The 15,633-nt window shown below is 36.6% G+C and overlaps 1 protein-coding gene across 1 annotated transcript; it reads right to left on the minus strand.

Moving 5' to 3' along the window:
* Positions 1-347: 347 nt before the first annotated feature.
* On the minus strand, positions 348-2,939 carry LOC115430594 (cytochrome b ascorbate-dependent protein 3-like). The gene is made up of 4 exons (XM_030150688.1): positions 2,810-2,939; positions 798-1,006; positions 588-739; positions 348-471 (listed from the first exon to the last, which is right to left on the minus strand). The coding sequence occupies exons 1-4, from the start codon at positions 2,937-2,939 to the stop codon at positions 348-350; spliced, it is 615 nt and encodes a 204-aa protein (XP_030006548.1).
* Positions 2,940-15,633: the final 12,694 nt, after the last annotated feature.

Below are 15,633 nucleotides of genomic sequence, written 5' to 3' on the forward strand. Positions count from 1 at the left end.
TCTGACGGAAGCGTGGCTGCCAATTTGCACCTTCGGACCCTCCGACCACCACCAGAGGTCCATGCTGCCCGTGGGGTCACTAATGTTAAAATAAATTCTAAACAATCCTGCACAAAACGCAAAAAACATTATACATATCAAAAATAAACTCTGTTCAATTTCATGGCGCAAAAGCTGCAATCACATCAACAACTTAAACTCATGTCCAGAGAGTTAAAGATGCAGATAAAATGAAAATATTCTTATGCTATACATTATGTATGATAGAAAAATATTCTTCATTCACCTCTCAGACCAAGTACTGGCATACTTACATGCATACTTTCTTGATGTGTCTCTGGATGCTGCTATTTGTTTATGGACAGGATTCCAAAAATGACCGAACCAAAGGTCACAATGAGGATGCTCAGGAAATGTGCAAACACCACTTCCACAGGCAGGGGGTTATAAGGTTCACCACTGTTGATGTTACTACAGTGAGTAAAGAAGTGAAGAGAGTTTCGTTTTCGGTTAGTCTGAGCAAGACAACAAGCTGGGAAAGATGTTCGATGGGTTGTCTTCAGTCACTGGGTGTTCAGGATACTTACAGGGAAAGAAGCAGTTTCTCATTGATGTCACTGATGTACGAGGTCAGACTGAGGACGATTGCTTTTCCCATCCAGACATGAACAGGTTTCAGGGTGTTACGGATCCACAGGGGAGAGCAAGAGAACAAGAAACCAGCAAGACCTGAAATCCACTTCTCAGAGAGGGGGCATAATGTTATATTATTATATACAGAGGTGTGTTTTTTGTACCTGAAATGCAAACATTATCACAGCACTGATGGCCACCCAGCTGTGTATAGAGGACAGGTCACGAATTTTGAGTCCTCTGTGGGAATCAAACACAGCACAAAGGCCCAGGATAGACAGGAGCAAAGCCAACAGCATCAGTCCAGCATGCACCAGTTTCCAGATGCACTTCCTCTGCTTCCAGGTGAACGGGACCTGGTACACAACAACAGCTGCAAATGCACACAGAGATAAAAGATAATCCAGGATGACAGTGGCTCTATTTTCCCATATACAGCTATTTTAATACATTATGATTAGACATGTGTGACTGTTGTTTCTGTGGCCAGTTTTATTATTCACATGAAATGGGTTAAAAATAGCTTTTTCCATATTTTTTAGGACAGGTCACTGAGGTCACAGGCCACTTAAAGCAGCACTGGGGCTCTGCTCATATGTTTACAGAGAGATTGTCAGGAAAATAATTAGATTAGCAACAAAACTCAATCTTATATGGTGATAGGAATATTTATTCTCTGACATGAATATAGTTCAACATGAACCAGATCAAATATTTTTGTTTTTAATCCATAAAGACCCAGTGCTACTTTTGTGGCAGTTCCCAAATGAATTTCTCTCTCTATTTAACTTTTCTTAAGAGATGTTTCACAATTTATTATAATATTATCCTCTGTATTTTCTTTTTTTTTTGTGTAAATCATATTTTTTCCTATATTTAATTCACTGATTATGTAGATGTTCATAAAAGCTCAGAGTACATTCAAAAGTTATATTAAAACTGAACAAAAAGTGACTTTTTCAACAAAATATATCATTAAAACAAGCGTCTCCATCTACTGTTATTCAGCAAACTCTGTGGGTTTTACTGGTGAATCAATGCTGTAGAAGATAACAGTAACTATGGAGCCTCGGAGTGTCCAAATGGGTCATATCTGATGACCATGAAAAGATGACAAACTGTATTATACACCAATTATTTATATGTATTGATAGGATTAATGGATCAACAAGTATTAAACATTGTACATCAGTAGATTATTTTGGTCATCGCTGGATGTTTGGGTCTTTATGGGTTAAATAAGCATTACAGTGTCTGTTTCAGTCTGTTTTGTTTGACTTCTGATGCAGGCCTGTAGCTGAAACACATTAAAGTGTTTTTTCAGGTCTATACATGATCATGCCATGAGAATAAAGGCATTTTAATGCTTAAAGAGAGTGCCTTGGAGTTTTGTCATCTACTTTATGAATCCCTTTTTCCAATGAGCACCTCGAACAAACTCTTTTGTGGGTCCTAGAAGCATTCCTTCCCATGATTTTTTGAAACATTACATCAGTGGTTTCCAACTTTGTTTGGCTCGTGACCCCATTTTAACATCACAAATTTCTGGTGACATTCAAAATGGAGACTTTTTTTTTTTTTTGCTAAAATTAATTTATTTTTATCATGTAATAGTTTGCTATACTATTTTGCAAATAAACGTTAATTTTAGATGACATTTAGTCTATATAATGTATATTATTATAGACAGAGGCAGAAATCCAGGTATAGATTGCTGCACAAAGGGAGAATTTGATTTTCCTTGGTCAGGATATGTACAGTCAGTCCAGCTTGGATTTACAAGACTGACAATTAATACTGAATAAACAAGAACTCAAACTATAAATTATGAAAGAGCTGTAGCATCTGAAACCGACCACAATGAACATTTGACAGATAAACAGAACCACAGTGCTTCAGTTTCAGCTTCAGACTTTGTCATGTCTTTTATGGATTGGGATTGTCTCTCTCAGATCATCATATATTTTTTATTAGTAAGTTTTTTATTTTTTGAAGTTTTTATTTATGTCTATCAAGTACTAGAAATTTCAGGCAACCCCATTTGAATTCCAGGTGACCCCATGTGGGATCCCGACCCCAAGGTTGAAAAACACTGCATTTCAGTGTATTTATACTGTATATGTTGAAAATAAATAAGTGTTGTTAAAAATGCCATTACAACTACACAATATCTTACCATTGCCATACAGAAAAACGGATCCAGACGCCATGAGAACAGGATGCCAGTTGAAGTGCAGAGCAGAACCGTCCCATGTGAACCCACCTCTCCATTTGGAGCTCCAGCAGGTCACCAGCAGCAGACACATCAGACCCAAACACAGGCCCAGCACGTAGGTGACATAGAAAAGAACAGACTGACTCATATCTCTATGTCTGGGAAAGGACATATAAAAATGTCTGGACCTGAGGCTAATCTAGACTTCACCATGTGAATTTTGCATCAGTGCTGTCAGTACATCTGAAGAAGTGGAAGTTCAAGGACCTTAACTACAACACCAAACGTCCTGTTGATATTTTAGAGCGGGTCCAGGATGAACAGTGTGTCCTGTTTCCATTCAACTGAAGAACATAAGTCTGGTAGATACAGGAGGGATTGTTAAAGTGGGATGGGGTCTCTTTTGTCGGCACTCTTGTTACATAAAAACATTTTTTTTCAGAGTTAACTGGAAAACTTAACACATTAGTCACAGCTATGTGCAAGTTTTTACAAAATCAAAATGGATCTCTATTTTCATAACATTCATTTTTAATGTTGTCATGTTGATCTTCAGCAGCTATTGCAGAGTTTTGGGGAAATATAATATACATTTATTTAATGTATATCTGTAAGTGAAAAGTGTTTTGAAATATAATGCCATTGTTCACAGTTTTATCCACTTGTTATGTGTTATTCAACTCATTTGCAGAAGCAACATGCTCACATGACATGCAAACCATGTCAAACTGAAAACAAGTCCGACATAGATTTTATTAGTCATAGTTTTAGATAACGTCCAAAAAGCAACATGAGCTTCCACAAATATGCTTTATACAAGGTGATGCACAGTAACATGAGGTTTTGCATGCATGCTAGTGTAACTTTAACTGGAAACTTGGTTTATCTGGAAGAGTAACCCAACAAGAAAGTATTGTACATTAGGTGAAAGTCCCTACTGACTGTGATCTAAAAAAAAACAAAAAAAAAGGTTATGAACAAAAGGTAAGCACAAAAAACACACAAAACAAAATTGAACTCCATGTTTGGGTGAAGTTGTCCTGTGCCTCTGCTCTGTTTGTGCTCATGCAAACATACACCACACACAGCAGCTAGGAAAGGAAGGAGGGAGACAGGACAGTGGCAGTCCTCTGTTCTTTACTGTAACTGTTTACATTTAAGGTGGAATTACAATACACAACATATGTTTGCTGTTTAATTGATCGAAATGACCGTAGTTTAAAGATGGCAGTATTTGTCAAAGTCAAAATGTATGGCAAAAATAGCATCTTTTCTTTTCTTTTCTTTTCTTTTCTTTTCTTTTCTTTTCTTTTCTTTTCTTTTCTTTTCTTTTCTTTTCTTTCCTGTGATTAGTTCCATGGTCTTGTATAAAGCTGAAAAAAGTGTCAAATACTCGACACAATAGATTCCTACAAGTTTAACCAACAAAAGCTCACATAGTTGAGTTTAAAAACTAGAACTTGTCAGAATACTTTGAGTTAAAAAGTGAGTGGCTGTAACTACATGGGTCTGTTATATTTTACAGTGTATGAACTTGATGACTGAGATTTAACAAACCATGAAAGTGAAGAAAACCATGTTACATAATGATGACAGAGGGTCGGTCACACTGGGACACCTGACATGTAATCTCATTTCCCTTTGTAATGACAAAGACAGAAGCATGAAGATGAGAAACCTCTGAACTCAAAACATCATGAGTGAAACATAATGAGTGACTGAAGCATACAATGTAAGATATTAAGGTCTTTTTAATAAGGAGAACATTTTAATTCATAAATGCTGAATATGACAGAACTGTAGATCAGACTTTATCATTATTTGCATATCTGCAGGTGCACAGTTCTTCTTCTACACATCATAAAGCAGGACAGTAACAGGCGCGCCCAAAGCCATGTTGTGTAAAATTTGTTTGGAACAAATTTTTTCATCGTCTTCATCCTCCACGAACACGGACAGAAAGTGATCAGGAACCCAGTGCACTTCCTGAGTCTGCGAGGCCAGGACACGGACACAGTCCATGTCTTTCCTGAAGATGAACTTTTTACCCCCAGGAAGTGCAGATAAAACCTCATCTTTAGCAGCCGCGGAAGTGATGAAGGCGTCCATTTCCAGAGCCTTCTCAGTAACAAACACTCGTACATTCCTCCTGCTGTAGTTGCTCATCTGACAGACGCTGTTGGTGTTTCCCATTTTGGATTTCTTTTTACATGTGATAATGGTTAAAGAAGAGTCAAATGACAGGCCTTACAGACAGCTGAAAATAAAAGAATAAACTATGATTTTCTTCATAAACCTTACAGAAAAGTCTAGAGACAGCGATCTAATGAATGACTTAGAAAGACTATACAGGAAATGCAAGTAAGTCTTAAAATGTCATATGCACATTTTGAAAGTGTATGAATGGAAATAAAACTATATTTTTATGAGCTGTCCGCCTGTCTTCTGTTGAATGACTAATTCTTCATCGAGCCTCATCTTATTTATCCTCCTAAGACCCATGAAATGTCAGCAAAGTACAAGCTTTTTTGTTTTTTATTAAATAAGTGCCTATATTGGAAACATCACGATGTAACAGTTTCTTCAGATGCAGTTTTCAAAATTTTATGGAATGTCCTTTGTGGTGGACAGATTTCTTTTCTTTTCTTTTTTTTTGTATAAAGTTGTGAAACTCTTGTCCACAAATGTGGATAGTGGGTCTGAGGAGGTTAAACTGTATAAAAGACAGAATCACTTCTTACCTGCAGAGACGTTGAAGACAGGGTGATGGTAATGCACAGTACTCGTCCTCCTGGCCTGAGCAGTGTGTGTCTTATGGAAAAAGTGTGATAGCATGCAAAACTTTAAATGCAGTGCAATATACTTTAGTGTGTGCACCTGCCTCAGAGGTGTGAAGACGGTGGGTAAAATAGTGGCTTAAAGCCAAGCTCGCTCATTCCAGTAAGAGTTAAAAACACTAAAAAAATGTAACACCGATATATTATTGAAAACCAAAGTATTTTCTACATAAATCAGGGCACTTACGAGTTCTGCAAATGTAACTCAGGCAGAACTACACTTTGAAGGGGGACCAAGGATTTATGAAATATTAGTGATGGTGAAAGTATTATATTTACTCTCATAGAAGTTGAACACTAATAATTAGTTACATTTAACCCAGTGGTTACCAACCTTTTTTGACTTGCGACTCCATTTTAATATCACAAATTTCTAGCGACCTCAGACATTCAAAACCGAGACATTTTTTTGCTAAAACTGACTTGTTTTTGATCATTTAATAGTTTGCTGTACTATGTTGCAAATAAACATTCATTTTAGATGACGTTTAGGCTATATAATGTATATAATGCTCCTTTTTGGTGTCTGCTTCTCTGTTTCTCTTGGAGATGTCTTAGCGGGGCCAGGTGGGCGAAGAAATCTTTCCATTCTCTGTTCGGTCCAGTTTTCTGTCTGTGTCCGGGCAGGTTGAAGTGTAGTTACACATGCGGGCACATAATCGGGTCAATCAAAATATGCCCTCTCAGATATTATATCCTGCATTTTATTTGAATTTGATTTTTATTAGGAAAAACGTGTGGTGTTTTAATTATAACGAAATATATATTGAATCATTAAACAATATTTTTTATTAGTATTTTTTTTTTTTTTTTTTTATCAATTATTAGAAATTTCAGGCGACCCCACATGAGGTCATGACCCGAAGGTTAAAAACCACTGATTTAACCCATAAAGACCCAGTGCTACTTTTGTGGCTGTTCCCAAATGATTTTTTTCTTTATTTCTACATTTCTTAACTGATTTATCACCAATTTTTAAAATAATATTATCCTCTGTATTTTGCATTTTTTAGTGTAAATTATACATTTTCCTATATTTAATTCAAAGATCATGTTGATGTTCATGAAAACGCAGAGTAAATTCAAAGGTAATTATGTCAAAATGAAGAAAAATGACTTTGTCAGCAACGACATTGCTGACTGAATGTAAAAACAAGTGTCCATCCACTGTCATTTATCGAACTCCATGGGTTTTACTGGTGAATCAATGTTGCAGAAGAAGCTGTGGAGTGACTTTGTGGAACAATCTAGAGCATGAGATAAAGCAAAGCACAAACATAAATGTATTTAAAAAGAGGTATAAAAATTATTTCTAAATAGGTATATGGAAGATGAGGGATAAAAATGGCAAAACAGATAGGATATTATGAGTTGATATGGATATTTATATAGTATATGTCTGTTTTATATTTTTGTGTTTCCATGTTCACTACGGAACCTCTGAATGTCCAAATGGGTCATATCTGATGACCACGAAAAGATGATGAACTGCATTTTACACCAATTTTTTACATGGATTGATAGGATTAATGGATCAACAGGTATTAAACAGTTTAGTTTTGTGTCACCGGTGGCTGTTCGGGTCTTTATAGGTTACAGTGTGAGAATCTACAGTCGACTTCATGAACACAATAGAAGGTGTTGTTAGAGCTGTAATTTAACACACACTTTGCATATGGAAAAGAAGAAGGATAAAAAGCAGTAGAGATAAGAGCATCCCTGTTGGGCTCACGGTGCCTTTCAGGACTCACTTCCAGTACAATGGGACTGTGGCTGCTGGTATCGTTCCTGCTCGTCTCTGACCTCTGTCCCTTCAGAGACGAGGACTGGGTCACGGATTACTTTAGCTCCATAATGTGCACAAACTGGCTCCACTGTGAATATACGACTCCCCGTGGACTGGAAATATTTAGGACCTGGAGACAGTGTGTGTCTGCTGCTGTTCAGGACAAACAGAGGTCTTTTCCACTTCACCTGGAGTACACAGACCATGACGGCCACAGACACAGTCGGCCTCATGAGGACCTCCTGGAAATAATCCATAGGGACCACAGCCCAGGATGGGTACCAGCATTTTAATCAGCATTTGGATTCTGTATTTTCCTGTCAATGTTTATTTTCTAGTGATGTGGTGAATTACAATAACAGTATATATTGTGGCATGCTGCGGGTTTATTGCCGCATTGCATTGTGGGTGTTTGGCATTGTGTGCACCATGATTTGTGTTATGTGCGGGGGTTCAGGGGGTTATTGAATTTATGGGAGTTTTGGTGAGTGTGTGGGCGTGGCAATAGTTATTTTGCATTTTACTTAGATTTTTTTTCTTTCTGAATTGACACCATGACTGTAAGCTGCAGGACAAACAGTCCCTTTACTTTTATAGACCACTGGGAATTTTCATGTGCTGCTACGTTGAGTTTTTTTTTTTTAATTTTACTTTGATTTTGTAAATATTTTAATTTTAACCCTGTAAAGCCTGAACCATTAAATCATTGACAGAAAATTCCAGTTGTTTGAAAATGGAGCCTTTATTGGGCCTTTTGAACAACCCTTTTTTTTCTTTTTTCCAAAAATCCTTTTCCATGTATGAGTTTCAATTTTGTATCATATTTGATACATCAGGTCTCAATGCTTAAATATTATTATTTTTGAACAAACAAAACATAGTATAACACAAACATTAGGGCTGCTCGATTATAGAAAAAAAAATAATCACGATTATTTTAGCAATAATTGAAATCACGATTATTAAAAACGATTATTTGTTAACCTTAAAGTTGTTCATTTTTTTCTTGCAAAACAATGTAAGATATACTCTTTAAATATAAATAAAGCTTTTAACCATTAAAACAAAGTATGTTCACTTTTGTACGACACAAAAAAATCTTTGAATGCAAATAAGTATACTGTAAATTCAAGTATGTTTCCTTTTGTAAACAAATAGTGCACTGGAATTAAACTGCTCTAGAGTTTCTATAGAACTGGAGCAATAAAAAAAAAAAAAAACTCACGTAAAGTGCAAATTATAAATTCAAGTATGTTCAGTGTAGTATGAAACATAGTAAATTCAGTGGCATGCCCTGAGGTTTCAGTTAGGTTAATACGGGAGTTGCAGCGTAAAGAGATTCGGAGACTGAAGATTGCATGGCGGACGAAGTTGTAGACGGAGTTTTTTTCATGCGTTTTAGTTTTTCATAAGATTATGATAAAGGTCGCAGTGGTTAAACTTTAGATGGTTACAAAGGTTTGCTGTGTTACCAGTCGGTGTGGACACAATTACGAAACACTTTTTTGCATGTAATGGGTTTTTGCTCTTCATCAAACCCAAAGTGATTCCATACAATTGAATTTGACTTGCTTTTTTTGTTTACCAAGCACTTCTGCTGCGATTCTCCTGCTATTTTTCCAGACCGCTAGGTACAACTTTCCTCTTGGGGTGGACCTGCCGGCTAGCTGGCAGCTGTAGCTTAGAGGGGGGCGGGGCTGAGCAGCTCATGGTAGCTTGCGTGCGCGTGAATTAAACAACTCAAAATTAATAATCGTTTTTTCTCGATTACATAATTTTTGTAATCGTTGCGTGTAATAATTGAAATCGTAATTGAATTTCGATTAATTGCACAGCCCTAACAAACATGTCTAACAAACTGGTAATTCCTTTTCAAAATTGGCAAAGTTCTACCTCCTTCCTCATTAATGACAGTCTTGTAGTGTCACTGGAAAGGCCTCTGGTGAACAAATTCCTCCCCCCTGGTGGATTATCTGTGTATTGCATGTATCTAATTGTATACATCAGGTTTTTCAAGAAAAAAAATATCACACTGATCATGTAGAGGGCTTCAGAACTCATGTATCAAATATGATACGTTTGGCGTTACAGGGTTAATTGTTAAAATCAACCCACTTCCTGTGCCTAGAAATACTCTTTCAGCAAAGGTTCTATTTTCAATGTCTTGTCTTCTATTTTATTTAACATGCATGAAATATAAGCATAAGAGGAGAGATAGTCTGGCAAAACACTTCCAGTTCCCACTATACTGAAACTGCTTATTTTCATTTGAGTTTGAGGGCATAAAAAAATGAAATCTCAAATGTCAAGTCAAATAATAAAATGCAAATCGTGACCTCCCTGCATTGTTAGACACATCCAAAAGAGAAGGGAAAAAAATCAAAAGTTGAGGAAATGCGATAAACTAATCTCCTTCTCTCTCTGTATCATTGATCAGATAAAAATGAATGTTCTGCATGGCTGACAGTGCGCTGACAGCACCACATGCCACGGGGGTACGAGGAAACCGAGAAATTACAAAGAAAGTAGAACCTTTGATAGTTAAGAGGTCACACTGAAACAAGCAGAAAGCTATGTGTTTACAGCCAGATCTGAGCTCATCAATTATATAAAACATGTTTTTATGATTTATCTGTCAGCAGATTCTAACAGTTTTCCATTCCATTTTTTTTTTCTTCTCTTCTCCAGGGAATCAGAATAAGCATTCCAGCATTTGTGTTGAACTCTGATGTTTCTCTGCCAGCCACGGATGTTGTTAACGGAGCCAAACCAGTTGTAGCTGAGAGGGAAGGCAGTCGTATCATTGCAGACAAAATAAAATATCATCTCAGGGGTAGATCTGCATGGGTAATGCACCATCACAAAACCGCCTCCAGCCACAATTTTCAGGCTTTCTCACTGGAAAGGTCCAAGAGCAGGGCACCCATCACAACTATTCAACTGGAGGAAACATTGCCAATTAGATACGCCACTGCCGCAAGTGAAATAAAAACAATGAACAAGACAATAGAAGAGAAAGGAGGCATGGCAGATCTACAAATGAGACAAAAAGCAAGCGCACAGCAAGCAATGGGAAGTAAAGTTCTTGAATATTATCAAGGACAACTGTTGAAAGCTGCTGCCGTACACTTTCACAGCTCAACATATGCATCACAGTTAGAGATACAAAGAGATGCATTTGGAGAATGCAAAACGAAGAAAAATCATCCAAACGCGCCTCAGGGTTATTTGATGCATAAAGATTTTGTGAAGCAACATTCATTAAAAGTTGTGTCTATTATGCAACGAGGTGGACTTCAACTTTCAGTGGTGCCATTAGCTGCAAGAAAACTTCTTTTAAAGACTAACAGAAGCCTGGAAACATTAAAGACAAGCACAACGGAGCTGGATGACCCCCCTCCTACACCTGAAATTGCATTGGAAATATATAAAGCTATGGATGTGAAAAAGGGGATAGAGTTAAAATCAGCTCAAATCACAGCAGAAACTACAACAGCATCTTCCAGTTCAGAGGGAAATGTCAAAGTAACAACAAATAAAATAGAGCATCCACAAGCAGATACTATAGCTCCTGAAAATATGAATATAAATCAGACCGCACAAGGTAAAAACATGACATTAGACGTATCAATTATTGCTCTACCTCTGTTACAAAAAATGAAGGAGACAGTCGATACAGCAGAGACAACTGCAGCAAACCTGGAGATAAAACAGACAACATCAGTAGTGGAAGCCTTCAAAATAAACAGCAGAGTGAAGGCAGAGCGACAGCAAACACAAACAAGCACTAGGAGTCCAGAACCCGACAATGACACTGAGCCCAGATTTAGAAAATGGAAAACAACAAACACACAATCCACACCTCCAAAGTCACTGTCAGGCCTGAGGATGAGAGAGGATTTCCCTGCAGACAAAACCAAACTTGAGGATGAAAAAGCAGCGTACGCATCCACAGATTTAACAAACAACAGAGAAACTGACAGAAGAGAAAGAAATGATACCAGCGCCGATTCATTTCCATTTTATAAACCTTCGGAAAGAGTCCTTCAACAAGATGCAAACACTGACCCAAAAGTAAGTGAAGCTGTTTCTCATGTTCTTTTATTGAGGATAAACAACAAACAAACAAAAGACAAAAAAAAAAAAGTAAAAACTGGTGGTTTTAACTAAATTAATTGACAGAAATGTGTGAGAAACATGGCAGCTGTACATGTGAAATAATAATAACTAGGGCTGTGTATTGGCAAGAATCCGGCCATACAATACAAATCACAACACTAGAATCATGATTCGATAAATCATTATATATCACAATACTGTTGAAAAGGCATTTTTTTTGTTTTTCTGTTTTTTTAAATGATTATTTCCTCGAAGAATTGAATTACACCAGAAATATGCACAACTACTAAACACATTTTTATTTGATCCCAACAGGCTCTAATGCTATATCATAAAATGTTCCTGTGTTAAAACTTAAATTATATTTTACAGACATTACAGTGTAAAAGCCTGTTCAAATGTTATATTCTATTAGTTAAGAACTAACATCAGTACATTATTTTTGTGTAATTCCAACAAAGGAACTAACACCTGCCTCTCTCAGACAGTAAAAAGTGCGGTTAGGATGATTTAAATAACCATTATTTAATAAAACAGTGTTAAATAATAATAAACAAGATCAAAACAATAAATAAGATCAAAACAATAAAGAAAACCAAAACACAATAATGAACCTCTGTCATATCTGCATTTGAATAAATTCCTAAAAATATGGATACAGTACTTTTTAATATCGATACAGTATTGTGAAATGAAATATTGCGATATATTGCAGAACCGATATTTTCTCACACCCCTAATAATAAGTATCATGTTGACCTATGGGGAACCACAGGGTCTAGATCCTCTGATCCACTTCATTCCTTTACTTTCTTGGTAAATTCCACTGGTATTTTCAGTTGAATAACCTCTCAGCTGGTGTGTCTGTTTCTGCACATGAAATTTGACACCGTGTAAGCCCGGATGTCAAATATACTTTTAAAAAAATGTATTTGAATGCACTTAATAGTATAAGGTTGATGACATTACTAGAAAATATTAAGTTTTGTCAACTCATTTGTGGATATAGTTGAATGTGTGAATAAATTTAAGTTAAATGGATTTAAATTAATAAGTTTTAGTTATGACCACACCTCTTTTTCTTTTGACCATGTAAATTGTCAACTGCCCATGCATGTCTGCCCATGCCAGTGTCTGTGCTTTTGGTCATAGCTGCTACAGGAGTTTTGGTGCTTCTCATACAAGATACAACTCAAAAAGTTCTGTTGGCTATCAATGATTGTTCGTTTTAACTGTGAGAGGAGTGTTTTGTTTTTATTATCCACCAGTTCCATTGACCTGTTCCACAGACATTTTCTATTAGCTAGGTGTCCGCTAGCTGACTTGCTACTTTTTTCAGTGGGGGAGACTAACTATAAGCCCGGATAAGTTGAGTTTACTTGAAAAAATTGAGAAAAGTGGTTGCCTTAAAAAAATTAAGTAATGATTAATTTTTGAGTACGTTTAACTGAAAATCTTAGTTAAATGTAAGTAAAATGTTCTTAAATAGTTCATCAATCATTACTTTTTTTTTTTTAAGGCAACCACTTTTCTAAATTTTTTAAAGTAAACTCAACTTATCTGGGCTTACAGTGTGGCAATGTGGCCCTATTTTTTATCTGTTGCTAGGTAACCCACTTCGATGATGATTCTATGATTCTGGGCATAGCAACATGATTATAAGACTATTGTATTCCAAAATTACTAATATCTCCCAAAATATTAATCCTATGAATTTTCCGTTCTTGGTAGTCTCTTCCTTGACCAGAAATAGAAAAGTATTCCAAACCTCAGATGTCAGCTCTTTCTGGATTTTGTGTGATGCCTGAGACACACTCACAAACAGAGTCCACTTCCCTTTTTATAATACAGATGATGGCCTATACAGTAAAAAGATTATCCAGCTTATTCTCATTTAATGCAACAGTAGATGAAGTCCAACATAATATGCTATATGATCAACTGTGTAGGTTGTTTAAGTGTCTTTGGTGACATTTGTTCTGCAGTAGTGAATGCACTAAAGCAGGGGTGTCAGACTCATTTTAGTTCAGGGGCCACATACAGCCTAATATGAGCTGAAGCAGGTCAGACCAGTAAAATACTAATACTAATAATAAGATAAAAACCTATAAATAATGTCGGCACTTTGGGTCTATTTTAAAAAGAGATATTTACAAAGATAAAAGGGAAACTATTTTTCTGATAAAACACATTTTTATACAAAATCTGCACGTAACATGGCAAAAAGGACACGAAAATTTCACGCTACTATTTTTTCAAATATCTCTATTCTTCCACAGGTACATTTTGTGAATCGAACTAATAATGCAAGGCAGAGTGTTTCACAAAAATGGCCGACACAATGGACACGATGAGTTATGCGTGAAATCTGGAATGAGACTGAGATTCACAAAAAACCCACATGTCTGAGTTAGGAAAACCACTAGGATTGTCAAATTTAACACAGTGTCTTTATTTATAGTCTATATAAGACCATTTCAAGCCATGCTTTCCATATTGAATGCACTGACACCTAGGTAGCTTTTCCTGTCGCAGTTTTGGTCCTGTTTTTGGCCCCAATATTTTATTAAAATCCATTAATTTTGAGATGGCTCAGAGCAAGAGTATATATATTTTTTGCATTTATCTGAGGTCATCATTAAGTACAGGGTGGGGAAGCAAAATTTACAATATTTTGAGGCAGGGATTGAAAGACAGTGTATGACCAGTTAGTTTATTGAAAGTCATGACAATTTATTTGCCACAAGAAAATTGACATAATAGAAAATGTTTTTATTCTATGTGTCCTCCTTCTTTCTCAATAACTGCCTTCACACGCTTCCTGAAACTTGCGCAAGTGTTCCTCAAATATTCCGGTGACAACTTCTCCCATTCTTCTTTAATAGTATCTTCCAGACTTTCTCGTAATAGTTTTGCTCATAGTCATTCTCTTCTTTCCATTATAAACAGTCTTTATGGACACTCCAACTATTTTTGAAATCTCCTTTGGTGTGACGAGTGCATTCAGCAAATCACACACTCTTTGACGTTTGCTTTCCTGATTACTCATATGGCAAAAGTTTCTGAAAAGGTATGGATAATAGTGTTAGGTATGATTATGACATCAATATATGTTTGGTTTCAAAACAACTGACGTAGTGCCTGCTGAGGAAAAAACAACTAAATGTTCATTGTAAATTTTGCTTCCCCACCCTGTACATCCTGGGGGGAAATATGTCTAAATTTCTCTTTTATTATTGGGTCTAAAAAGCTGGTAAAGTGCCAGGTACCAAAATGAACCCAGTTTCATAGATGTACCGATATCTAAAAATGTTTACGTAATTTTACTTTTTATACTAAAACAAGATCCTCTTGAGATCCAGTTGGTGTGTTTGTGTATGTGGTCGCTGAAGTAAAATGATTTTCAAACCCTTGTTTGTTACCATCTTTAGTGTAATCTTTGCATTTCACAAATTCATCCCACAGGCCAGATTGGACCCTTTGGTGGGCCGGTTTTGGCCCGTGGGCCGTATGTTTGACACCTGTGCACTAATGGAAGGTGTCCTTTCCAGGCGACAGATGCCGCTGTTCCGCTCTGCAGGGGTTTAATACACCGCACTGAGCTCGGACTCAAACACTGCTTGGACAGATTAACACACATGGGATCCAAGATGACGTCATCAAAGGAACCCACAGATGCATTTCTCAACAGAGGCAACGGAAACAGTCCTCCGTATGACGATGAATACGATCACTTCTATTATTTTAATGGGATACAGAAAAGAGTGCGAAATAATTTTTACCCCCATGAGAAAAAGACTGGTGAAAAGGAGTCATGGTGGGACAGAAAGAGGTGAAAGAAAGTATATTAGTGAAGAATAAGATCACCTAAAGCAAACAGACACTGAAAAACTGACTAAAGCTTCAAAATGAAATACACAGTGTGACTGAACAAAGTGAAGCAGGAGGCCTCAAAACTCAATGTTTTCTAATCACACATTGAGAAGCAGCTCCCCCTGCTGGACAATGCTGTAACAGTCACCAATGTCATCAAATACAGGAAG

This window comes from Sphaeramia orbicularis, chromosome 12 (assembly GCF_902148855.1).
Source record: "Sphaeramia orbicularis chromosome 12, fSphaOr1.1, whole genome shotgun sequence".
Classification (NCBI taxonomy): Eukaryota; Metazoa; Chordata; class Actinopteri; order Kurtiformes; family Apogonidae; genus Sphaeramia; species Sphaeramia orbicularis.